This window comes from Zalophus californianus, chromosome 13 (assembly GCF_009762305.2).
Source record: "Zalophus californianus isolate mZalCal1 chromosome 13, mZalCal1.pri.v2, whole genome shotgun sequence".
NCBI lineage: Eukaryota > Metazoa > Chordata > Mammalia > Carnivora > Otariidae > Zalophus > Zalophus californianus.
Window position 1 is genome coordinate 448,962 of NC_045607.1, and position 25,996 is coordinate 474,957.

The window sequence follows — 25,996 nt, forward strand, 5'->3', positions numbered from 1 at the left end:
AGCTTATGTGTTCTCTTCTGGTTCTAATTCTGCAAAAGTGCTCTGTGAAATACTTGCTGGCCCCCTGTCCTGGTCAGCAGCGGCGGGAACCGCCTGCACCTGCCTTGGCCTGCTGTGCCCTCTGCCGGAACCCCTTCAGCAGAGCCCCACACCCACCTGGCCACCCCAAGCCCTGCACCCCTCAGTTTCCCTTTTCTACTTCATTTCAATGCACTGGCTCGTCCCGCCACTCCCTCGTCCTCCTGTGTAGTCTGTGCCCCATGCCCGTTTGCGAGCTGTGGGAGGGCGGCCCTGTGTCTCCTGGCAGTGAGCTGGGCACTGGGGTGGCCGGTGTGCCCCATGGAGCAGCAGAGCGTGCCGGTACCACCCGAATCCGGTGCAGCTCATCTCGATGAGTACATCTGCAAAGACCTGTTTCCAAACGAGGCCACGCCCTGAGGTCCGGGGCGGACGTGGGAAGCACGGCCCAGCGCGTGGTGTTACTGGTTATGTTCGAAGCGGGTTTCTTGTGGAAGGCGCAATTGGGTTGCGTTTTTGTCATCCTACCTGACAACTTGTATGTTTTTTAAGATTTTATATATTTGAGAGAGAGAGAGAGAGCATGAGCTGGGGGGCAGAGGGAGGAGAAGCAGGCTCCCCGCTGACCAGTCCCAGCACCCCGGGATCACGGCCTGAGCAGAAGGTGGATGCTTCGCCGCCTGAGCTCCCCAGGCGCCCCCACCTGGCCCCTTGTGTAGTTTGTGTGCAGACCGTCTGTGTGGAGCAGCCCCTCCTGGGCTGGGACTGGTGCCTGTCCTCCCCTCACGTTCTTTCTCCAGTTCCTCTGCCCACCCTCTCTGGAGTTCCTTCAGCCTTTTTGCGTATTCTGCTCGTATTTCTCACTCGAGGTTCCAGTGTGCATCTTCGCAGGGAGCTTTCCGTAGCTGCTGTGGGATCGCAGCTCCCGTTCCTCATGGCCCCATCACTCTGAGTGGCCCCCGCAGCTGTGCTCAGTGAGCCCCTCACGCAGCATGGGGACGTCTGCATTCAGCCAGCAAACCTGCTGTGGAAGCGCGGGCGGAGAATCATCTAGAATACCTACGCTCTGCCACTCTTCACCCCGGCGGCCCTGCTGGCTACATATTCTCTGAGTTCCCTTCATCTGAGGCTGTCTGTTTTACTTCATCCCCAAGACTTGTTCGCGGATGCGCCGCTGCACCAGGGGGCCCTTCGTCGCGGCACCGGGGGAACACGCTGCCACCGGCCTCCGCGGCTTCTGATGAGAGGCCCACACATGGCTGTTCCCAAGTCCATTTCCCATGCTTTGTCTCTGGCTGCGTTCAACACTTTGTCTTTGTCCTTAGTTTTTAGAGACTAAATGCTCATTTTCTTGAATCTATAGATTTATGTCTTTTACCAAACTTTGGAAGTTTTCAGCCCTTATTTCTTCAAATGTTCTTTCAGCTCTGTCCTCTTTAGCCTCTTCCGGAAATCCAGTGACACGGATGCCAGGCCTGTTATTGTCTGCGGGGTCTTTGGGGCACAGCTGGTTTTCTCCTTCCCCCAGTGTTCAGATGGAATAGTTTCTTGTGGTGGGTCTTCAGGGTCGTTGGCTCTGGGCTTTGTCTTCATTGGTAGTTGTGCAGGTGTCTTACTGGTCATGATCACTGTGTCACTGCCTCACTGTCCTTGTCAAGTAGTTCCAAATTCTATGACCTGTTGTCATTTTTCCGCTGTTGTTCGAGGTGAGATTTTATTGGCTTTTGGTATAGCTGGTAATTTTGGATTATATCCTGTATTTCAGGCATGATGTCATGAGACTCTGTTCTCTTTTAAATCTCCTGTTTTAACAGACTGTCGGGGTGCTCAAATTCACAGAGCATGTCCTGGCCCTGACTGTGTTTGAACGTTAGTTTAGTTCTCGAGGCCTTTGCGATATTACTCTGGTCTGCCCTACTGTGCACTCCCCAGAGCCGGTGTGGAGGCCGGCTGGTGTCACGCGTGGGCCATGCGGGGGTGAGCCCAGGACTTCGTGCTAGGTTTCGAGAATTCCTTCTCCATCCCTCTTTTCTCTGTGATTTCCCTGCTCTGGTGCAGGGTGTGGAGAGTTGGGGGGCTCTGCCCCACTGTGTCTGCAGCCCCAGGCAAGTGCTTGCTTAGTGCTGGGTGCCCTGGGAAAGATCCCTGGAGGCAGCACCTGGCTGGGAGGGGGATGGAGCCTGCCTGGCTATAGCTGGGGGGGGGGGGGGGTGGTGGTGGAGGCCACAGCCCATCCGCCCTCCTCTGTGCACCCTTCTGAGCAATTGTCAGCAGCCATTAGGTGCCGCGTGCCTGCCCTATCTCCCTCCTAGCCAGAACCAGGACCTCCCAGTGCCTCTGGTGAGGGCGAAGAGAGAGCCATGCAAAGCTAGCAAGAGAGTCCCCTTTGGTTCTGCCTCAGACGGAGGGTTCTGGCGTCAGAGGTCGCTAGAAAAGACAGAAAGGAGGGGGCTTCCCAGAGGAGAAGCTGCAGGAAAACTGCTGCAAAGAGGCCCCTCTGCCGCCCAGTGTGCACCCAGCGACCAGCTCATGGCCTTTTCTTTCCCTGCCCCGGACCAGCTCTGAGCTGCCTCCTCTTTCTGCTGTCCTGCGTCCCCTCTGGTTTCTGGGTCAGGCCATGCAGGGACACAGCTGGGACTCAAAACTGCCGTTCCTCACCCAGGGTGAGATGAGCGGACTCAGAAATGGATGCTGTCTTGGAGGAGCTGGGCCCCTCCGGTGTGGCCAGTGCATGTGCATGGCTGTGCACTGCAGAGATCGGGGGGGGTCTGCGTGGGAGTCAGGGGGTTGGCAGCCGGCTGGCTGGGCCAGGCGAGCAGCATGGAGCAGGCCAGGGCAGCAGGCAGTCGGGGAGCCGGGAAGAGAGCCCTTGGCGTGTGCAGGTTGCAGGAGACCAGAGTCTGCCTGGGATGTGGCCAGCAGGAGAGTGAGGCTGCCCCCCCCTCCACCTCTTCCATGAAAATAGGAGGTGCTCCTGGCCAAGAAATTTCCATTGTTGGAAATAAAGTCTCAGGGACCCTCTAACCAACAACTCTGTGGGTTGGCAGGCCTGCTGCCTCCTTCTCTGCTGCCGTGGGGGCCCCAGGGAGGCACTGAGTTTCCTGGGCCTCACAGCCGGTCTCAGGGACAGGAGGCTCTCACTGCACTGGCTTGTTGCTCAAAGGTTCAGGCTGCTGCCCCCCACGGGTTGCTCTCACTGTTTCTACAGTGCGTAGTGGAAACACCGCAGGAGGCGGGCCTGACGTCTGAGGTTTCTCTGGGTCTCAGGGTCTTTTCTGTATGCTGTGCCTCTCATCAGTGAGGCCTGAGTCCTGGAGTGTGTGAACTGCAAGGTGCTCACAGTATGGGAAAGGCAGGGTGGTCTGGTGGGTGGGCACGAGACGCTTTGGTTATGGAGGCCTGGAGCAAGCCCTGGGGCCCCTTCCTCTCTCCCAGGCCCTTGTGTCCTGGTGCCCTCGAGAAACAATTAGAGACTGTCAGCCGCGGCCCAGCCTCTTAGGCCAACGCAGGACCCTGTGCTCCGCAGGTCACCAGTTTGGGCTGCACACTGTGGGCAGCAAGTGGGACTCGGGGAACCCCGCCGGCAACCTCTCCACGGTGGCTGCCATGCCTGTGTCCGAGGATGTGCCCCTCACCGCCTTTGCCCTGGAGCTCAAGCACGCCCTCAGTGCCATCGGTAAGTCCTGCCCAAGGCCACCAGGGTCCTCTGGAGCCCTCCTCCCCTTGCCTCGTGGTCCTTCTGCAAGTGCGATCAGGGTCACCTTCACAGGAAGCCTTATGGATGCTGGGAGAGGGCTGCTGGGGGCAGGAGAGTGTCTGCCCGGCGTCCTGACCGTCTTGGTGGCAAACACGGTCTTGTGGGGGCCTGGCTGGGCCTCCCTGCACCTGTGGCTCAGGGAGCCTTCTACCCCGGGGGGACACTGCAGTGGCTGCAGGAGCTGACTGACCGTGTGGAAAATGCCCTCAGTTGGGGTCAGGGAGCTTGGGTAGTATTTTCAAATTCCTGACAGCCGTTAAACGTTGGAATTCGAGAACGAGGAATAGAAATTCCTGAGCTCTTAGGAATTGCCAAAATCATAAAGTGTTCTCTATTCCTTTTTTTTTTTAAGTTTTGTTTATTTGAGAGAGGGAGCGGGGGCGGGGGCGGAGGGAGAGAATCATGAGCAGACTGCACGCTGACTGTGGAGCCCGACGCAGGGCTCGGTCTCACGACCCTGAGATCATGACCTGAGCTGAAATCAGGAGTCAGACGCTCAACCGCCTGAGCCGCCCACAAGCCCCGAAGTGTTCTGTATTCTTAATACTTTATTTATAAGTTTTTAGATAACTGTGAGTGACCATAATAATAGTAGATCAACTTTCTGTGATGTAGTTATACTGAAAATGTCAGGGGTTGTATTTTTAAAAATGGCATAATAATAAATACAGTGAGTGTTCTATTACTGTCCTGAAATGGGGTCTGTGAGAAGAGTGTATATTTTAATACTCTGCCTGATGTAGACATTTGACAATAGAAAGCATTAAATAAATACCAAATAAAAATGATTTATAAAATTGGAAGATACTACTCTGGTCCTTAAAACTTAATCTCAAAACAAAATTCTAGGGCACCTGGGTGGCTCAGTTGGTTAAGCGACTGCCTTTGGCTCAGGTCATGATCCTGGAGTCCTGGGATCGAGTCCCACGTCGGGCTCCCTGCTCGGCGGGGAGTCTGCTTCTCCCTCTGACCCCCTTCCCCCTCGTGCTTTCTGTCTCTCATTCTCTCTCTCTCTGAAATAAATAAATAAAATCTTTAAAAAAAAAAAAATTCTAGGGGGAAGGGGGGATGGGTGAGCCCGGTGATGGGTATTAAAGAGGGCACATTCTGCATGGAGCACTGGGTGTTACACGCAGACAATGAATCATGGATCAAAAACTAATGATGTAATGTATGGTGACTAAAATAACATAATAATAATAAATAAAATAAAAAACGAAACAAAACTCTAAAACACAGAAGGCACTCACTGTAACAGACACCCCAGCTGTGGGGGTCCTGTTCATCTCCTGTTGGCGTCGCTCGCACTGTCCAGGGCACACAAAGCATCTCCAAGTCCTGCAGCAGAGATGTGCTGCTTTCATAGAAGCTTACTCTGTTTTTTAAAAAAACTTTATTTTGTAATAATTACAGATTCACAGGAAATTGCAAAAACAGTAAAGAGAGGATCATGTACCCTTCCCCCGGGTGACATAACGATAGCACCCTGTCAAGGTCAGGAAGGCCGTTGGTGTGGTCTGAGGGCCTGCCGACGTCACCTGGGTCGATGTGCGCTCTGCGGCACCCTGACTCCCGGGTGGGTTCCTGCCACCGCCACCAGGTGCAGGCCCCCGCCCCTGCAGCTCATAACTCGGAGCCTGTTCTGAGAATGCCCTAAAACTGGAATCATGCACAGATGACCTCAGGACACAGGTGTTGTTGGCTCAGACGATGCCCTTTCACTGTGGAGCAGTGAAGCTCTGTGACTTTTTGTGTAAAGGCTTTTGTGTGCGCCTAAGTTTCCCTTTGGATGGACATCTGGGCAAGTGGTGAGTGTGGTCAGTGTACGTGCAGCCCTTCTAGAGGGCTGCACCCCTGCGTGCTCCTGCCGCAGCCCCACCGCTGCCTGTCCTCGCCGGCCTTCAGAGCTGTTACTGGTGTTTATTTCTGCCGTTATTTTTTTTTAGCAGGCTCCACACCCAGTGTGTCACCCAGTGTGGGGCTTGAACTCATGGCCCTGAGCTCGTGACCTGAGCCAAGATCAAGAGTCGGGCGTTCAACCGACTGCACCACCTGGGCGCCCCGTTTCTGCTGCTCTGATGGGTGGGCAGTGAGAGCAGCTCGTGGCTCCATCTTGGTTTCTCTGATGGTTCACGATGCCGAATGTCTCTCCCTGTACTTTTTTACCATCTGCGCATCCCCTCTGGCGAAATATCTGTTCATGACGTCCTGGCTTTTGCTCTTTTTCTGATTGAGTTTTTTGTTTTCTTACTGTTGAGGTTTGAGAATTCCTCCAACCCTCCAGACATGGGCTCTTGGCTGGGCTGGGGGTGCAGCCGCCCCTCTGATGCCCCGTCCACTTTCACAGGCAGAACTCTGAATTGTGGTGAAGTCCACTTTATCCGTTTTTTTCCTTTTATGGAACATGCTTTCAGTAGCATTTCTAAAACCTCTGCACCTAGCCCTAGGGCCTAGGTTTTCTTCTATGTTTTTTCAAAAGGCCTAAAGTTTTACTTTTTTTTTTTAAGATTGATTCATTTATTTGAGGGAGAGGACATGCGTGTGTGTGGCAGGTGGGGAGGGACAAAGAGCGAGCGAGAGAACCTGCATCAGGCTCCATGCCCAGCGGGGCTCGATCTCACAACCCTGAGATCATGACCTGAGCAGAAACCAAGAGTCGGACACTTGACCGACTGAGCCCTCCAGGCGCCCCCTGAGGTTCCAGTCTACATTTAATGATCTGTTTGGGGGCTAATTTTTGTCAAAGGTGTGAAGTTTAGTAGAGGTTTATTTTCTTGCTTATGGATATTCAGTTTTCCTGCTATCGTTTATTGAGAAACGACCCCCCCCCCACTGAATGATCTTGGCACCCTGCCGAGAACCATTTTATATCGGTGAGGGTTCATTTCTGGGCCCTTCTCTCCCACGGTCTGTACGTCTGTCTTCATGTCAGCACCGCGCCGTGTTGATTGCTGTAGTAGGTTTGGAAGTCAGGAAGCGTGAGGCCTCCAGCTCTGTTCTTCTGCCAGATTGCTTTGCTGTTCAGGGTCCCTGAGATCCGTGGGAATTTCAGGATTGGTTTTTCTCTATCTGTAAAAAATGGCATTGGGATTTTGACAGGGATTGCACTGACTCTGTGGTTCGCCCTGGGTGTCCAGGCACTTCAACAATGTTCAGTCTTCCAACCCATGCACACGGGACGCGTTTCCACATACTTACGTCTTCTTTCATCTCTTTCAGCAATGTTTTGGGGGTTTCGGTGTACTTGGTTAAGTTTACTCCTTATACTTTGCTCTTTTTGATGCTATTATAAATTATTTTTCTTAAACCCCCTTTTTTTTTCTGATGGTTTATGGTCATTGTATAGGAACACAGCTGACTTCTGTGTTATTTTTATATCTTGCAACTTAATTTATTAGTTATGGGTTTTTTGGTGTTCTCTACATACAAGATCATATTGTCTGCAAGCAGAGATGTTACTTTTTCCTTTCCAGTTTTGATGCCTTTTATAGCTTTTCTTTTTTCTTTCTCTCTCTTTTTTTTTTCTGCCTAAGTGCTCTGGCTGGGACTTCCAGCACACTGTCGAATGCAAGTGGTAAGGGCGGCCGTCCTCTCCTTGTTCCTGATCCTAGGGGAGAACTCTGAGTCTTGTACCACTGAGTGTGATGTCCGCTCAGGTTTTTACGTGTGGCCTTTCATATACTGAGGAAGTTTCTTCCCATTAATAGTTGTGTTTTGTTTTTTTTTAAGATTTTATTTTTAAGTAATCGCTACACCCCACATAGGGCTTGAACTCACAACCCTGAGATCAAGAGTCGTGTGCTCCGCTGACTGAGCCAGCCAGGTGCCTCCTTTTTATTTCTGTAAGATCAATAATGTCCCACTATCATTTCTGATTTTAATAATTTGAGTCTTATCTCTTTTCTTCTTTATTCATCTAGCTTAAGGTTTGTCAGTTTTGTTGAGTCTTTCAAAGACCCAACTTTTGGTTTCATTGGTTTTCTCTGTTGTTTTTCTGTTCTCCATTTTATTTATCTCTGTTCTAATCTCGATTATTTCCTTTCTTCTGTTTGTTCTGGGTTTAGTTGCTGTTGTTTTCCTAGTTACCCAAGGTATAAAGTTAGGTTCTTCATAAAAAAACTTAAAGTCTTAGCAAACTGAAGACACGGAAGAACCTTGAATGCATGTTACTAACTGAGAGAAGCCGATCTGAGAAGGCTGCACGCTGTGTGATTCCAACTCTCTGGAAAAGGCAAAACTGTGGACACGGTAAAGAGATCAGTGGTTTCCAGGGGTCGGGGGGTGGAGGCATGAAAAGGGAGCGCATGGAGGAAGATTTTTAGGGCAGTGAAAATACTCGGTGTGATAGCACAGTGGTGGATGTGTGTCATTCCACGTTTGTCCAAACCCATACAGTGTACGACATAAAGAACCCTGATAAGCACGCTGGACTGCAGTTCATCCTAATGCGTCAGTATTGGCTCATGGACTGTAACAGCGTACCGCATTAATGCCAGATGCTGGGAACAGGGAACGGGCTGGTGGAGGGAGGGGAGGGGAGGATGTGTACGGGGACTCTGTATACTTTCTGCTCAGTTTTTCCGTGGACCTAAATAAAAATAAAATCTACAAATTATTTAAATAAATAAATAAAGCTAGGTCCTTGATTTGAGATCTTCTTTCTTCCAAGCACATTGGTAGCTCTGGGCTCCTCTCTCCACAGCCAACTGCTCCCTCCCTGCGTCTGGGATGCTCTGTTTGTGTTTCCGCTGGTCTCTGGGTTTCTTCTTTGACCTGCGGGTAGTTCAGGAGGGTGTTGTTTAATTTCCACACATTTGTGAATTTTCTGGTTCTCTCGTTACCGATTTCTAGTTTCACACCATTGTGGCCAGAAATGATACTTTGTATGATTTCAGTCTTAAAGCTTTATTAAGACTGGTTTTGTAGCCTAACATATAATCTGTCCTAGAGGATGTCTTGGGTTATGTTGTTGTTGTTGAAGTAAGTTCTGTGCCCATGGTGGGGCTCAAACTTACGACCCTGAGATCAAGCGTCGCACGCTCCATGGATGGAGCCAGCTGGGCGCCCCTGGGAAGAGTGTGTGGTCCACTTCTCTGGGTGGTTAGTCTTGTCTCTGCATTGAGGTGAGTGTGTAGTGGCCTCTCCTTGTGGCTTCAATTTGTATGCCCCGTGACTAAGAAGTTTGTTCATTGGCCGTCAGGGTGCCCTCTCTGTAGGTGCCCGCCAGGTGGCCCAGCATCTTTCTGTTGGGTTGCTGTCTTCGCCTTGGTGGTGGGCACAGTTCTTTATGGGACCTGGACACAGTCCCTTGTTTGGGTGCCAAGACCACACGTATCTTTCTCTCTCTCTGGTTTGATTTTGTATTCTTTTAATGACGTCTTTTGAAAACAGAAGTTCTTCATTCTAATTCAGGCCAATTTATCAATTTTTTTCTTACATCATTGCTGCTTTTGTATTTTCCTGAAGGAATTGCATGCCGCCCCCAAGCATGAAGATGTTCTAAATGCTTTGCGGTTTTTCCTTTCCTTTTCAGTTTACAATCCACTGGGATTGCTTTGTGATGATGTCTGTAGGGTTCCTCAGCAACTCAGACCCTCCTTTCGAGAGACTGAACTTGGCCCACTGCTGTGCTGAACCTAGTTGCCCGAAGTCAGGTGCCCATGCTTGTGCAGGTTGCTTTCCCTTCTGGAGGGAGATTCTAGGCTGATGGCCATTTTCTCCTAGCACTTGGAGGTGGTGTTCTGCCTCCTCAGCTTCCAGTGTTTGGGAAGGACTGTCTGGCAGCCAGGCCAGAGCAGGTTGGAGCAGCAGCGGATGCCTGCTTCAGCTATTCCCCAAGTGTGGGCGAGCCATCCTGTTTCTCTTCCCTGCCCTGGACCAGCGTACCCCTTGCGTGCCCAGAAGCAGCAGACCCTGCTAGGGACAGGGTTGGTCTCCACAGGGGCGGCAGCCTGTGCTATGGAAGCCCAGAGTGCCACCTCTGCTGGCCCGACATTTCCCTGAGGGCCCCCTCAGAGCCCCCCTGAGTCTAGGCAGGGGTGTCTACATGGGACACATGCACCAGTGGGCAGGTAGAGACCAGCCTGGGGTCCCTGGCGGGCCTAAGGACTACACTCCTCACTGTTCCTGCAGCCAGACACAGCCTGCCAGTCCCATCACATCCTGTACGACGTCCAAGAGAGGTGGTCAAGACCCATCACTGCAGTGCCCACCCTTGCAGGCCTGTGATGCAGCCCAGCCCTAAGAGGTCTCTCTCCCTCTATAGGACCCCTGCTGATGACCAGCGAGAGCTTGTAGCCAGGAGTGCAGACCCCCAACAGGACGAGCCCCCTCACCCCAAGCCCCTGCCACTTAGGTCCGAGACACCCGTGCCACGTCTCAGCAGGGGGACCGTCGTCATAGGACACACCCCTATTTTGTGTGCCTCTAGGAAAGCAGATGCTGCTAGTTAAAATACAATGCAATGATTTCTTAGTCTCACGTTTTCACTGAAGCTCTTGGAGAGCCCTGTACAAGAAGAAAGCCCTCAGGACTTCTGGGTCCTCTCCAGCCCAGGGTTGTGGGTGCTTGTCTGCAGCCTCCAGTGCATGTGAGCTCCCGGTGACCTTTCTGCAGATTCCATTGCTGGAACTCCTGGTTGGGCAGACCGCGGCACCTGTGTCCATCTAGGCATCATAGAGGAAAGATGCACACTGATTTCAGACACACAAGATGTGAAAAGATGTGCATCTCCACGTGGTGACTACACCAGTGACACTGACTGAATGTGGCCAGCCGTGCTCATCCGGGTTCGGGGCATTCTGTATTATCTTGCGTTTTACAAGCTGTGCTTCCCATGCCCCCAACACGCACACACAGTCTCAGTGTTGCAAAAATTTGAATCCTTCCTGTGCAGGCAAGGAGACTGAGGTTCAGAGAGGCCCCCACCACCTGTTGGGGTCTTGTCTGCAGGCCCTGGGGCTGCTGGTCCTGGGAGTTGGGCTGTCAGGACCGTTTTCTGTAGTTAGTGTTTGTGTTTTCAGGCCCCATCCTGCTGCTGACCAGTGACAACATAAAACAGCGCCTTGGCTCCGCTGCTCTGGACAGGTACGCGGCCTCTGTGTGGGCAGCAGCCTGGCCCACCCCAGCTTCCTGCTCACCCCCAGGTCCATGCTCTGGCATCTGTGCCCCTCCACGTGTCTTCTAGCGTCCATGAGTACCGGCTGTCCAGCTGGCTGGGGCAGCAGGAGGACATCCACCGGATCGTGCTCTACCAGGCAGACAGCACGCTAACACCTTGGACCCAGCGCTGCATCCGGCAAGCGGACTGCATCCTCATCGTGGGCCTGGGCGAGCAGGAGCCCACGGTGGGCGAGGTGAGCTGGAGGGCCTGGGGGTGGGCCTGGGTTGGGCGGGGACTCGGTGCAAGGGGCTGGCAGCGGGTAGGGCAAGGCAGGGGTGTGGGGGTAGCAGTGGCAGGGCTCCAGGCTGGGCAGGTCCTGGTTGGGGCCCACTCTCTTCACACCCCTCTGTTTCTCTGTCTTTTCCTTTGAACGAAATATTTCAAGAACGCAGGAAAAGACAGATAATAAAAGCCAACACCCAGATCTCTGCCCTGCATGCTTTGGAAACATTTTGCTGTATTCACCTCTGGTGGTTTTAGCACAAAGCAGGGCAGGTGCCCTGAAGTGGCCCCCAGGGGGCCTCTTGTGAAGTTGCGTCTTTTCTATTTTACTATGAATGTATACAGCACTGTTTTTCAGGTCTAAATTTGATAAAAATAGTGTCCTATTTTATATCACTTTGAAATGTCCTTTTTTCCTCAACACTTAGGTGTTTAAGCTTTATCCATATTGTTCCACTCATTTTTATGACTGTTTAGTTTCCTATTTGTGAGTACCCCACCATCTGTCTGTTCTCAGCTGTGAAGTTGCATCGTCGGCCCACTTTGTTTCCAGCTTCAAGGGTATGAAGTGTAGGCTGGCCATTCCTTCCGTGCACATTACGTTCCCCACCTCCTTCTCTCTGACCCTGGGGCAGCTAAAAATTACCCATCTCTGAAGCAGGTTCTTCTGCTGCAAGGGAGAGTGTTTACAGATACATCACTGAGAAGGTCACAGTGTGTGCCCATGAGGTGGTGGGGGGCAGCAGATGGGGAGGAGGCCCCTCCCCTCCTGTACACCCCCACCGCTCCCTGAGGCCACTCTCACCTAGCCCAGCGTGAAGCAGGCACATGGCCAGGCAGACCCCGGGGTCACAGCTTTGACAGCCAAAGGGCACAACACACACAGCTGAGCTGGCTCACAGAACCGGGCTGCCACTTGCCAAGGCCCTGCCCTTGACCCTCCTGCCTGTGTGGGGCGGGTCAGTGGGGCAATGTCCAGAGTGGGGTCTCTGTGACAGCTCACCCCTGGCCTTCAGCTCTGTCCTGCCTGAGCCCTCAGGCTCTGCTCTCCTGCAGCTGGAGCGGATGCTGGAGAGCACAGCCGTACGTGCCCAGAAGCAGCTGATCCTGCTGCACCGGGAGGATGGGCCGGCACCCTCCCGCACTGTCGAGTGGCTGAACATGCGGAGCTGGTGCTCTGGCCACCTGCACCTCTGCTGCCCCCGCCGCGTCTTCTCCAGGAGAAGCATGCCCAAGCTGGTGAGGTCTGGGCGGTGGGCCGACCCCATGGGAACTCCTGGCCTCCGGAACACGGCCTTCCTGACTTGCTTTGTGATTGAGTAGTGCATTTCCTTCACGTTCCCTCTTCGGGTCTCTGTAGTCTGAGCTTCTTGGGGTGCTGATGAGGGGGGCTTGCCTCTCTGTAAGCTCACATTTGCTTGAGCTTGATCTTTGGGAGCGGAACCTGGGAGATTGATGTAGGTGTCCGTCTTTGGGGTCGCAGAGGGGAGGCATGTAGCCTGACAGAGCCATGCTGGCACGCATGTACCTCCGGGAGCCTGGGAGAGTTGGGGGACGGTGGGGCAGGGGAGGTCACCAGGAGGGGAGCCTCCTCAGCCCTGGGGCTTGGGGGCTGGGGTGCCCCAGAGGCTGCCCACATGCCACAGCCTCCCTGGCCCCACAGCTCAGTGGACAGTTCCTGATAGCCCATGCCCTGGAGCAACCTCCACTTGGGGGGCTCTGGGGTCTCCTTCTGGGCCTGTGGGTGTGTAGCTCAGTTGCCCACACTGCCCCCTCACCCACGTGCCCTGTAAGAGCTTCCTCCCAGGCAAGCCTGTGCACCAAGGTGCTGCCGGGGTCAGACCCTGCTGTGCCCTGGAGAGGGCTCTGGGTCCCGAGTAGAGGAAACCGCCCTGGTCAGGCCACAGTGTGTGGGACTTGGCCCAGCCTCTCTGTCTCCTGGTCCCTCTCTCAGGTGGAAATGTACCAGCGAGTCTTCCAGAGGCCCCCAGACCGGCACTCAGACTTCTCCCGCCTTGCTCGGGTGCTGACTGGCAACGCCATTGCCTTGGTGCTTGGGGGAGGGGGGGCAAGGTGAGTCCCCACCCTGTCCACCTGCAGCTGCTGGTGTGTGCGTGCGTGTGTGCCCGTCTGAGCTTGTCCTAGGAGCAGTCCCTGTAGATGGGCCTCACACATGACCCAGCAGTTTTCTGCCCTGAGTGCACCTTGCCAAGCAGTGCTCCCCATAGGCTGTCCCAGGTTTTAACGGTGGCCAGTGCATTAGACGATTTGTGTCTTGTTCTAATAGCCTTTGCCAGAAGTGTCTGCTTGTCTGTTAGCCGTTCGTGCCTCTTCTGAAAACTCTGTTCTTACCTTTTGCCAGTCTTTCCATTGGGCTCCGGGTGAGTTTCTTTCCATTTTAATACACACTTTATGGTGTGCTAGCCTCATCAGCTTTCTTGAGTTCCTTAAATGACCACTACCCCGTGTTTGCCACCTTTCTCCTGAACTTAAAGAGGAATCTATACCTGGAGTAGAAGTGGGGCCCGAGTGCACCGTGAGGAGGTGTGATGAGACCCAGGCCTTCTGCTGGCAAACCAGATGCTTGTGGGAAGGCAGAGCAGAGCTGCCACATCTGTGCTGGACCCCTGCCCCTCAGAGGGAGGGAGGAAGGGCACGGGGCACCTGGACTGTGTTCTGGGCTGGGGGTGCACTGTGGGGTAGAGTCCTTGCGCCCCCCCCCCCCCCCCCCCCCCCCCGGTCAAGTGAGGCTCAGGGCTATCCCTGGGCAGGGCCTCCTGAGCATTTTGCACAGCCACCCGCGCCCCCAGCCCTGCTGCTGGTGCCTCTCTCCCCAGGAGCAGGTGCCTGGCTCAGCACCTCCAGTGTCCCAAGAACATCGCTTTCAAAGTGAGCAGGAGGGAGGGGCTCGGAAGAACTGAAGCCCCTTGGGAGTGCCGTGGCATTTGGAGGGGGCACTCTCCAAGGTGTCTCCTGCCTGTGGAGCCAGACCCGTGCTCACACCTGCCGAATTATGGTCAGAGATGTGGTCCAGCCTGGAGGCCAAGGACCCAGACCCTCTTGTCTAGAAAGGATCAGGAGAGTGTAGAGGAGCATGTCTGAGCCCACTCTCCGCACTTCCCCACCTGGAAACCTCGGAGGCCTGGAGTCTGGCCTGAGGCCCTTACTGACAGGACAGCGGGTGGACACAGCCCCCACCCCTGATAGCCCCCAGACGCGGCCTGGCCTGGCGGTGCGGCATGAACTGTGTGCTCATTTGTCTGAGGCGACCCTCCTTGCCCTGGCCTGTACTTGAGAGCCGAGCCAGGGGCTCTCGAGAACCAGGTGACTCGCCTGACGTCGCCCGACTGAAGGCAAGGTCCAGGCTACTTCTGTGGGACTCGGACTGTGAGGTGGCCCAGATTTGGGCCTGGTTTGTGGGCATGCTCAGCAGCATGTTTAATGAAAATTTAGTTTTCGTCAAAATAATACTTAGTCTAGAAGCCCTGTGGCCATCGCCTCGCAGTCCTCTGCCAGTCTTGCCCTGGCACCACGTCCACAGGTCCCCCAGGGACCGTCACCTGCAGCGTGGTGTCAGCCCTCTGCTCGCCTGCGTCTCCGAGTAACATTCCTCTTCTGTCTGGTTTTATCTGTCCACCCTGCATCTACTCTCCTGTGTCGTCCGTCCGCCCTCCGTCTCCTGTCAGAGTCCATCCCCCTCCTTGCCACTCGCAGTCCTGCTACAGTCCCCACACTGGCCTCACTGGTTGTCCCCGGGTCCCTTCCTCTGACAGCGTGGCTCATTGCACACGTGTGGCTGTGCGTCCTTCCTCGCAGCTGCCATTTGCTGTTTCCTGGTGTCACAGATTGGTGCCCAGACCGCCCCTGGAGCGCCCGCCTCCGTCTGTGCTCGCCGCCATCCCGGGCGGCTTCGGCTTCCCCATGTGTGGGAGGCACCCCCCCAGGCATCCCACCGCCTCTGGGCTCTGCTGGTTGCTTCCCAGTCTGGCTGCGAGGACAGGGTCTTGGAGTTTCCCTTCACTGTCATCCTGGGACCTGCCTTTGTCCCTCCCAAGTGCAGCTCGTTTTCTGGATTCCACAACTCCCTCCTTCCTGACACATTCCTGATTTGGGTAGCGTTCCTGCTCTACGCACTTCCTTAAGAGAAGATGTTTGGGAAGTAAAAGTTTTTGTTTTTGTTTTTGTCTTAAGATTTTATTCATTTATTTGACAGAGAGAGACACAGCGAGAGAGGGAACACAAGTAGGGGGAGTGGGAGAGGGAGAAGCAGGCTCCCCGCGGAGCAGGGAGCCCGATGCGGGGCTCGATCCCAGGACCCTGGGATCATGACCTGAGCCGAAGGCAGACACTCAATGACTGAGCCACCCAGGCGCCCCTTGGAAGTAAAAGTTTTAAAAGGCTGCATAGCAGAAAATGTCCTCAGTGACGATTTGGGTGTGGAATCTAAGCTGGAAGTAATTTTCCCTGAGAATTTCTAAGCGATGTTGCTGCCGTTGTCTTTGGAGCTTCCAGGGTCCCTGTTGGGACGCCCAGTGGGGCCTGTTTTCCCTCTGAAAGCTGTGGGAGGGTCTCTTAGTTCCTGTGCCTGCAGGGACTTGGCCATGTGCCTTGGGAACAGTTCATCCATCCACTACACTGGGTGGGCTCCAGGGGCTCTTCCAAATTTGGAAATCATGAGCTTCGGCCCTGGGGAATGTTCTATGATGTTCCCCCACCCTGGGCTCTGTCCTCTGTTCCTGGAGCTTCTGATGCTCGGTCAGGCCTCCGAGATGGGCCCCCAAGCTCTCCTGTCTTTCCTCTCCCTTGTTTTCCATCTCTCTTTTTGTTCTGCTTTCCAGGTGATTTTTCCCAAATAGATCTTCTGCTAAAATATTTCTAATGTCTAGGGCGCCTGGGTGGCTCAGTTGGTTAAGCGTCTGCCTTCGGCTCAGGTCAGGATCTTGGGGTCCCAGGATCGAGTCCCACGTGGGGCTCTCTGCTCAGCGGGGAGTCTGCTTCTCCCTCTCCCTGCCGCTCCCTCTGCTTGTGCTCGCTCGTCCCCTCTGACAGATAAATAAATGAAGTCTTTAAAAAAAAAAAAAAAAAAAAACTTTAAAAAATATTTCTAATGTCTGAATGCTTTTTCCATGGTTCTCTATCTTTGTTCCTCAAGTGCAACGCTGACTTTCTCTGAGAATATTCACGCAGGTGTCTTGCTCGCTTGCCTCACTCTTCTCCTTGTGGGCTCGCGTCTGGCTGCTCAGCCCTCCGAGTGAGGCGGTCTGCGTGCGCTAGGCCACATCAGCAGTACTGGGGAGCGTGTCCCGCCGTCTGCCGCACTCTGCTTACCCTGCTCCTGGCCATGGCCACTTGAGTCACTATGGGGAAAATGGCTGTAACTGTCCTTGCACAAATCTCTCTGTGTGTGATGTTCTTTCCTCTCGGGCAAATACCTGCTTGTGGGGCTCATTTCACACTCTGTGCCCCCCACCAACGATATCTGACATTCAGGCTCCCACATTTTATCAGGATTTTGAATTGCTGTAATGTGTGTGCAGGGGGTCCTCTCCCTGGGGCCTAATGATGTCATGTGCTTCCTGGCCATTTGTGTCTCTTATTTTGTTTCGTAGCATTTACGTTCCTCGCTCATGTTTAGCTAGTGGTTTGTCTTTTATTGTTGATTCAGAGGGATTATTTATATAGTCTGAACACAAGTCTTTTGCCAGATATATTTATTGCTAATTTTGTCTCTCAATCTTTGACTTTTCATTTTCTCAATGGTATTTCTTTGATGAGCAGTTTTTAACTTCGATGAAGTGTGATTTTCTGTTTTTATGGTTATTGCTTCTGGTGTTCTGAGCACCCTTGCCTGTCCCAAGGTCACAAAGGCATTCTGTCTTCTTCTGGAAGCTCTGTGTACATTCAGGTCTGTGACCCACCTAATGTTTCTTGTGACTCTGTTTTGTAGCCACACCTCTGGCTGAAGACTTTCCTTCCCCTGAGGTCGCTGAGGTCGCCATGTCACCCACATGGCTCCAGGTGTGACCCTGCCTGGGCTCTGTCGCGTTGTGTCCTTCAGGACGCCGCCACACTGTCTCAACCACCTTGTGGTAAAGCTTGACTTCAGGCACCGCACATCCTTCCGTTTTGTTTTTGTTTTTTTCAAAATTGTCTTTGGCTGCTCTAGGTGCTTTGCACTTCCATATAAATTTTTTAGAATCAGCTAAGTATCTCATGGGATTTTTTTTTCCTGTTGTAAATGTCATCTTTTAAATTTCAGTTTCAGAGTGTCGTTGCCAGTGCATAGAAATACAATTGGTATTTGTACCTTGATGCTGTATCTTACAACCGTGCTAAATTCACTTATTATAGCGACTTTTTTATAGGGTTTTTTTTTTTTTTTTTTTTTTTGCATTTCCTATGTACAAGTTACGTCTTTGGGGAATAAAGGCAGTTTTTCTCTTTCTTCCCAAAATATATTTATGTGTTTTGTTTCTTCTTCTTGCCTTGTTGCCGTGAGAGGGACGGCATTTGCCCCTGTCACTGAGCGTGATCTCGGCGGCAGGTGTTTGCAGCCTCTGTCCAGTGGAGGACGTGCCCCTCTACCGTCAGCTCGCTGAGGGCGCATCATGAATGGTTTTTGTATGTCTGTTAAGGTGCTGAATTACACTGATTTTTAAACAAAAACAAACACCGTATTCTGGAGATAGACTCATTTGCCCACGATGTGTTGTCCTGTTTGTATATTGCTAGATAGACTCCCTTTGAATCTGAGTGTGCTTGTCCTTCCTTGAAACGCGTGTAGGTTTGTTTGCTAGCTTCAAGATTGAGTTGGGAAGTGCTTCTTCTTTTCCTATTTTCTGAGATTTTTATGTAAGATCTGTGCTACTCTTCCTTATATGTTCAGCAGCGTTCACTAGTAAAACCATCTGGACACACAGTTTTCTTTGTGAAGATTTAAAAACTAAAGGCTCAGTTATGTTGATGGTTATAGTACGATTCAGATTTTCTCGTGTCAGGTTTGGCAAGTTACGTTGTTCTAGGAACATGTCCATCTTACCTGAATTTTTCCTGCCTGCGCATGAGGTTCACGCCTACTTCCCACTGTTCTCACCAGAGCGTCTGTGCGGATGTGCCCTTGCTCACCCCGGCACCCCTCCCTCCGAGATGGCCCTCTTTCCTGTGTGTTTGTTTGCTGGTTCCTTAATTTCTGCTCTTATCTGTGTTATTTCTGTTATTTGACTTGTTTGATTTAAACTCTTCTTTTTGTCCTAAGTTGTGGGTAGTAGATGTTGTGTTGTGACCTCAGAGGACAGAGAGGCCAGCCCTCCTGCACTGTGGGCGCAGTGTGCCTTCTGTTCTCAGGCTGCTTGGGTTTCTTTCTGTCTCGGGTCTCCAGCAATGTGGGAATGGCTTTCTTTTGATCGATGCTTGGAGTTCATGATGCTCCTTTAATCTGAGGCTTGAAGTTGACGGTCAGTTCCGTCCAGACCACTGTCTGTCTGTCCAGATACTGCCTCTGCCCCCTCCCCTTCTTCTCTTTCTGGGCTCTTCTGCCGGATCCCACACATTCTCTAAGCACTCGGACGTCTGTCCTGGGGAGCGGTCTCCGTGGCTGCCATCCTGGGGTGTCCTGCGACTCAGTGAGCATCTTCTTCTGGCCTGTGTTCAGGCGGCTCTCTTCAGTGTGCCTGGCCTGCTGCCTAACCCGCCAATTGCATTCTTCGCGTCGGATACCGTATCTCCCCTTCTAAAGTTGCCGTTTGGCCCTGTCTTACAGTTTTTCAGTTCTGTGCCAAATTATCAATCTTGTCTTTAATTTCTGGAAATTGTTTTTAAAGCTTATACCTGAGTATTCAGTTTTTTTGTGGTGATATTAAATACTTTTTTAACAGTGTTAAAATATGCATGCCATAAAATTTACCATTTTAAATATTTTTGACTGTAAAATTTGGTAGCATTAAGTGCGTTCATGGTGTTGTGCAAACATCACTGTTCATCACCAGAACGTTCCATCTTCCCAAACTGAACCTCTGCCCCCACCCCCACCCCCCGGCCCTGTTCTCCACTGTCTGTGTCTGTGGGCTTGACCCCTCCAGGTCCCTCAAGTGAGGGGAGTTGTTGTCCTTCTACGTCAGGCTTCTGTCACTCAGCAGAAGGGGCTCACGTTCATCCACGTGGTAGCCTGTGTCAGAATTCCGTTCCTTTCCAAGCTAAGCCACGTCCCTCGTATGCGTGTGCGGTGCTTTGCTTACTCATTCACCCATCAGGCCTGCAGGCTGCTTACCCCTTCTAGCCCCTGGGACTTGCTGGGAGCGGTCATTGGGAGCCTGTGTCATGTCCCTGTTGCCTGGCTCCTCAAGCTTCTCTTGCTCGTTTCCTCCTGGCTGTGGTCACGTGGCCTGTTCTCTGTGACCGGAGACTTCCGATGGGCATCACAGATGAGAAACAGTAGCAGTGGTTTGAGGCTCAGGGCGACGGCTTTAGTCAGACCCTGGCTCTCCTGTCCCTGTGGGAGCTCGTCCATGTCCCCCCCACCCCCTGCAGTGTTGCCTTCAGGGCGTTTATCAGGACCCCCTTCTGTGTGTCTCCCACCCTGCTGAATCTGTGCAAAGCCTGTTCAGCTTCGCATCCCGTTTTCTGTGACTTATGCGAGAGGCAGGCGCTGAGGAGGAGGGGTGGCTTGGGAGGACCATCTCTGGTGCCTTTTGCTGGATGCACAGCAGGTTCCTGTCCCTGGCAACCATGCTTATTCCTGTTCTGTGCTCCTGCTTGGTGTAGAGGCTGTGCCCAGGTCGGCATCATCCGGGCCCTGACGGAGTGTGGCATCCCTGTGGACATGGTTGGAGGGACGTCCATCGGGGCCTTCATGGGGGCCCTGTACTCCGAGGAGCGGAACTACAGCCAGATACGGATCCGGGCTAAGCAGTGGGCTGAGGTGAGGGGCCTCTGCCCTCCCTGGAGCTTAGCACCAGGTCCCTGGGGTGCTGTGGGAGCAGGAGGACATTGGGACCTTTGGCCCTTGCTCGTGGCTCTGCAGGGCTCTGGACTGAGAGCAGGGTTTGTGGGGTGGTGGGGGAATGAGGAGCACAGAGCAAGTAAGGGTATCAGTATTGGGGGATGGGCTCTGGTTGGTGCCTGGTCTTAATTTATAAAGGTGACTGAGGACAACATGGAGAGGTCAGTGCCACTGGAAGGAAAGTTAGTTACCTGTAGTTCAACTGAGGGTCCAGTCACAGGCCAGGCAGACATTTCCCTTCTCCATCTCTGCTGGTCTGGTGCAGATGTGGGAATGGCCATGGAACACTGGGCTGATGCCCTCATTGTCCTCAGTGTGCGTTGGGTCATGGGAGTCTGCTGAGAGGCTACTCTGCAAGGCGCGGTGGGCTGGGTCCTGCCTAGGGTGTTCTCTTTCCCTGCCTTTCCCGGGGAGCCTTTGGCCTCCTGCCACACTGAGGGAGGTGGTGGTTGTGGGGGCTGCCAGGCTTGGCTCTGCAGGCCCTGGTGCTAGACAGGGGCGTCTTCGGGAGTGAGGACCCTGGGTGCCACACTGTCCTGAGTCCCTTTCCCAGCAGTGCACTTCTTCTCTCTGCTTGTCCCAAGGCGGGGTCTTCATTCTGTTCATCTCAGTGTGAGCACGCTGAGGGGCAACTCACCCTCCGCTGGGGGCGCACCTCCTGTATGGCCTGTGCTCTGCGCTTTTCCATCTCAGCTTCTGTCTGCACAGAGGCAGGGAGGATCTTTCCTCTCCATCCCTGGCCCTCAAGAAGTCAGGCAGCCTTGAACCCGGGCATTCTCGGGGTTGCCTGCCCAGTCACAAGTCCTGCTCCTGGCCCCCGTCTTCACTGAGGAAGGGTGGGCCTCAGTCCCTCCAGAGGCAGAGGGTTGGGGGGCTTTGGCAGAAAGGGCCCTCAACAGGCCCACTCCCTCCCGGGCCCCGATGGAGTGTCTGCCGTGGTAGAATATGGGGGTCAACCCCAAGCATGCTGGGGACCTCAGCAGGGAGCTATCTGGACCACTCACCTACCGGTGTTGACTGAGCTTCGTCCTGAGTGAGAGCCAGCGCAGCGGGCACCCTCATGGGACCTCCCCGCCCTCCTGCTCACGCCCTGGCATCCGCTCCCCCCAGAGACCCTTCAGGATGCTTCCCAGACACCCTTGTTGTGTTTTTAGGAAGCACATGTGTGTGTTCTGTCCCTGCTCCCTTCTCAGACTTGGGCTCCTGGCTGAGTCCCATGGGATCATCCTCTGCCGGGGTCTCATGTGTGCCCTGCCCACTCAGGACATGACATCGATGGTGAAGACTGTGCTGGACCTGACCTACCCTATCACGTCCATGTTCTCGGGGGCCGGCCTGAACAGCAGCATCTGTAGTGTCTTCAAGGACCAGCAGATCGAGGTGCCCCCCCCAAGCAGGGACCTCCCCCATCCCCTTGAGCCTCCAGGCCTGCAGGGTCGAGGGCTGGTGGTGGGGGACGATGGCCCTTCTGAGTCCTGCTGTTCCCTTGCAGGACCTGTGGATCCCCTACTTCGCCATCACCACAGACATCACGGCCTCCGCTATGCGGGTCCACACGGACGGTGAGCACCTCCTCCTTGGGTTCCCCTTGATACGGGCTCAGACATGCCCAGGGCACAGCGCCCCCCACCTCCACTCCCGCTCGGGGCCGCGTGGCTCAGGGGAAGGGTACTGAAGGACCAGCTCGGCGGGGGCGGGGGGGTGCAGGGGGCAGGCAAGCAGGGAACCTGGAAGCTCCATGAACCAGAGGAAGCACCGAGATGACCCGAAGGAGGCAGGGAGCTCAGGGAGGTCTGAACCCAGAGAGGATCCTGCCGTGAGCATGAGGGAAACGGGTAGGGACAGAACCAAGAGTCTGGAAGCACCCACAAGCCCAAACTGGACACCGAAAGGTGGAGATAACAATGTGAACTGAGAGCGGAGAGGAGTAAGGCGAAGGGCACACTCACGTCTGGGGGATGTGGGGGGCGAAGGGCATGCTCGGGCAGGGGGGTGGGGACGAAGAGCACACTCGGGTTGGGGTGGGGGACAAAGGGCACGCTTGGGCCGGGGGATGCAGGGGGCAAAGGGCACACTCAGGCCGGGGGGCGCAGGGTGAAGGGCACATGCAGGGCATGTGTTTTTTGGGCTCAGATCAGCAGTTGGTGGGAGACTGCTGGGCTGGGGACCGTGAGAAGGCCAGTACGTGGGTGGCAGCTGAGGGCCCTTCTCCAGGGCAAAGTGGTTTGTGAGCTGAGTGCGTGTGTCTCTTTGGAGGTGAGTGGGATGGTGGGGCTCACAGCAGAATGTGGGGAGACTGCAGAACCAGCCGGGCCTCCCTTGGGCCTCTGGCCCTCCCCATGCTCCCTCTATGGAGAGAGCCTCCCTTGTGAAGGAGGAAGAACAGGAGGTGTTGTCTGTCTGTCCAGATGTGCAGACTTAAGGAGCCCATGCTGGCAGGGCTCTGAGCCAAGGGTCCAGGGCAGGAACCCACTGTGCAGCGAAAGGCTTCCCTCCTGCCCCTTGGCAGGCTCTGGTGACAACCACCCCCCTGCAACTCTCTCCCAGGCTCCCTGTGGAGGTACGTGCGTGCCAGCATGTCTCTGTCAGGCTACATGCCTCCCCTCTGTGACCCCAAAGACGGACACCTGCTGATGGACGGGGGGTACATCAACAACCTGCCAGGTACCGCCCCCACCCTGCCGCACCCACCTCCACTCCCAGGAAGGCCGGTGGCACTCGTTGTCCTCAGAGTGTGCTCACGGAGCCCAGAGAGCACACACAGGCATATGCAGACACATGCCCTTGTGCACACACACTTGGGCATCGTGTGCTCCCAGCATATGGCCCTGTTTGTCAGCTCAGCAGCACTCAGAACAAGGGCCAAGCAGAGGAGCTGAGAGCAATTATGTCCCATCTGTGCCCACAGTTGGAACTAACAGCCAGAAAGTGCCAGGGTTGTGGGCGAGGCCCCTCCCTCGGGCACACCTGTCACCTGTTGGACAGTTCTGTGCATTAGGCTGCCCCTCTACAGGCCCAGGAGTGACACTGGACAGGAGACCCTCTGGCCCTTGCAGGCTCTATCCCTGCCCCACCCCCAGCCCTGCTCCCACCCGGGGCTCTGCATGCCTGTCCTGGGTGGTGACCTAGGCTGTTTTCTCCCCAGCGGATGTGGCCAGGTCTATGGGAGCAAAGGTGGTGATTGCCATTGACGTGGGCAGCCAGGACGAGACGGACCTCACCAACTATGGCGACGCCCTGTCTGGGTGGTGGCTGCTCTGGAAGCGCTGGAACCCCTTGGCCTCAAAAGTCAAGGTGGGGGCATAGCTCTGCACAGTGCCAGGTGGCCAGGTGCTCCCCTGAGGCTTCTGTCCCCAAGATGGGCAACATGGTGCAGCCCAAATGCCTCTGTGGGCAGAGGAGGGTTGTAGCGCATTCCAGGCTCCAAGGCCAACGGGGCTGCAGTCACTTGCTCACTGTCCTTGCCAGGATCCTGCCTGGACCAGCTCTAGGGAAAGGGGATAGGCCCACCACCCACCAGGATCCATCTCCAGGATCCCTGGTTGGGCACCTACCCTTCTCCCAGGACTAGCAGAGATGTGTCTCCCCTTGGGAGAGGGGAGGGAAAGGGCCAGGGTGTGAGGCGCAGGCAGCTGTGCCCATACGGGGTCCCTGGAGCCGTGGGGGGCCCGCAGAGCCTCGCTCAGATGCTTCGACGGCAGCAGGTGTTGAACATGGCGGAGATCCAGACACGCCTGGCCTATGTGTGCTGCGTCCGGCAGCTGGAGATGGTGAAGAACAGTGAGTACTGTGAGTACCTGCGCCCCCCCATCGATAGCTACAGCACTCTGGACTTCGGCAAGTTCAACGAGATTTGCGTGAGTGCAGCTGGGGTGCAGAGGGCCTGCAGGGTGCGGTGCCTGCCTGCCCTCACTTCTGAGCTCGGAAGTGGGGCCTCCTGACACCTGGTCCCGGGGTTCGTGGTGTGTGTGCAGGAAGTGGGGTACCAGCATGGGCGGACAGTGTTTGACATCTGGGGTCGGAGTGGTGTGCTGGAAAAGATGCTACAGGACCGACAGGGAACAAGCAAGATGAAGGCGTGTGATGTGAGTGCCCGAGCTAGCGCCCCTCCTCCCTTCCTTCCTCCTGTGACCAGTCCTCTGCCTGCCACAGCGGGCCTGAGAGGTGCAGGGCTCCCTGCAGCCTGCAGTACTTTGGCACCACCCCCCCCCCACCAAGCTGCTCAGGCCTCTGGTACTCCCCCAGGGGCCAGAAGACAAGGGCAGGGGTGCGGCCCTGTGGTAGCTATCTCTTGGCCTCTGCCCCGACGCCCCCTCTTCTTGCCCCACTTTGGCTCTCTGCTGCTCGTGGTAGGAGAGGGTGGGGGCCTGCGCTGGCCTCTGTTCATCTTCCACGCCCCTGCCCCAAGTCCAGGGGCCTGGGCACCTCAGCAGGCTAGGACCACAGAGGGTTGCAGAGAGGCGCTGGGGGCCTGGCCAGGCAGCCAAGGGCTGTGGTCTGGGGACCAGAGGAGCTGTGGCCTTGGCCACATGTCTTTTCCATCTCGGCCCTCCAGGTCCTCACCTGCCCCAACGCCTCCTTCACTGACCTTGCCGAGATTGTGTCACGCATTGAGCCCGCCAAGGTAGCCACAGTGGACGGTGAGTTGGATGCTCAGGACACACACCCGCATAGCTGAGGGTGGTGGTGGCAGCGTCTCCTTCTGACCCTTGGCATGCCCAACAAGCCGCCCTGGCCACCAGGCTCCCTCTAGCAGCCCTGGGGCCTGATGACCACCATGCCGTGGCCCCTGCCCTCAGGAGGGGACCAACACAGCCCTCCGCTCTGTCCAGATGAGTCTGACTACCAGACTGAGTATGAGGAGGAACTGCCAGACGGTCCCAAGGATGCATATGCTGACTTCCAGAGTGCCCCGGCCCACGTGGGCTCAGACTCGGTGAGCTGCCTGGACCTGCCTGTGCCCCTGGGCTGAGTCAGCTCTGAGGGCTCCAAGCAGGCCAGCTGGCTCCCTCCCTGCTGCCCTGCAGCACAGAGCCAGAGAAACCTGGCCCAGGGTCAGCCCTCCAGGCTCACCCCCACCATGATGTTGTGCTGTTTGCTTCCAGGACGACGAGTCCTCACTTCGGCGTCGGAGCCCCAGTCTGGCTTCCCAGGACTGCCCCCCGGACTCCTACCCCTAGCGCTCTGACCAGGATGGGTAGAGGTCTCCACTCAGACGCACCCTAGAGCAGCATCTGCTATGGGCCTCCCTCAGAGACCCTGGCTCCTACAGCCCCTGGGGCTCTTCCCAGCCTGCCACGAAGACCGGACCGGCCGGGGCCTAGGCCCCGTGAGCCGCTGAGTCCAGCTTCTCTTGTGCTGGAACCCAAGCTGCACTGGGTGCCTCTGGCCCATCTGCACTGGCAGCTTCTGGTGGGGCTCTCCGTCCTGGCACCCCCTGTGCACACAGCAATCCCAGGGGCTGTGTCCGCCCCTGCGGGGCTCCGGGAGGTCTCGGAGAGATATCGGAGCCCCTGGTACACCTGCTTGATGTGTCAATAAAGGTAGATCTGACTGTGTGTGGACGTGTCCCTTGCCAAGGTCCCTGTGGCCGAGAGCAACACGATGGGCCTGACCAGAGCCAGGGAACAGCCGCGGCCCCCATCACCGGTCCACCGTGGGCTCGGGGGGTGGGGGCGCATCCCTGAGTCTGGACTGGGTGTGGCATCACCTGCTGTCCTCCGAAGTCACCATGTGGGGGCCGCAGGCACCCCGGTGCAACAACTGAGCAGGCAGGCCGGACACCCAGGGTCCGCATGCAGCTGGGGTGCCCCCCGAACCAAGAAGGAGCCCGCTGCTG

General features: G+C 55.1%; 1 protein-coding gene across 7 annotated transcripts in view; it reads left to right on the top strand.

Moving 5' to 3' along the window:
* Window positions 1-25,715, top strand: part of PNPLA7 (patatin like phospholipase domain containing 7) — a 63,155-nt gene extending 37,440 nt beyond the window's left edge. For 4 of the 7 annotated variants that reach the window (XM_027615854.2, XM_027615850.2, XM_027615851.2 and 1 more), the window contains 15 exons: window positions 3,545-3,694; window positions 10,798-10,861; window positions 10,962-11,130; window positions 12,216-12,398; window positions 13,114-13,232; window positions 19,920-20,076; window positions 21,421-21,537; window positions 21,650-21,719; window positions 22,705-22,821; window positions 23,303-23,451; window positions 23,862-24,014; window positions 24,132-24,242; window positions 24,713-24,797; window positions 24,957-25,093; window positions 25,263-25,715. In XM_027615854.2, the coding sequence (XP_027471655.2) occupies window positions 3,545-3,694; window positions 10,798-10,861; window positions 10,962-11,130; window positions 12,216-12,398; window positions 13,114-13,232; window positions 19,920-20,076; window positions 21,421-21,537; window positions 21,650-21,719; window positions 22,705-22,821; window positions 23,303-23,451; window positions 23,862-24,014; window positions 24,132-24,242; window positions 24,713-24,797; window positions 24,957-25,093; window positions 25,263-25,337 (1,856 nt within the window). In that variant the 3' untranslated portion in view covers window positions 25,338-25,715. Of the gene's footprint in view, window positions 1-3,544; window positions 3,695-10,797; window positions 10,862-10,961; window positions 11,131-12,215; window positions 12,399-13,113; window positions 13,233-19,919; window positions 20,077-21,420; window positions 21,538-21,649; window positions 21,720-22,704; window positions 22,822-23,302; window positions 23,452-23,861; window positions 24,015-24,131; window positions 24,243-24,712; window positions 24,798-24,956; window positions 25,094-25,262 lie in introns of those variants that run through there. The other 3 variants (XM_027615855.2, XM_027615852.2, XR_003523734.2) reach the window with 3 other exon arrangements.
* Window positions 25,716-25,996: the final 281 nt, after the last annotated feature.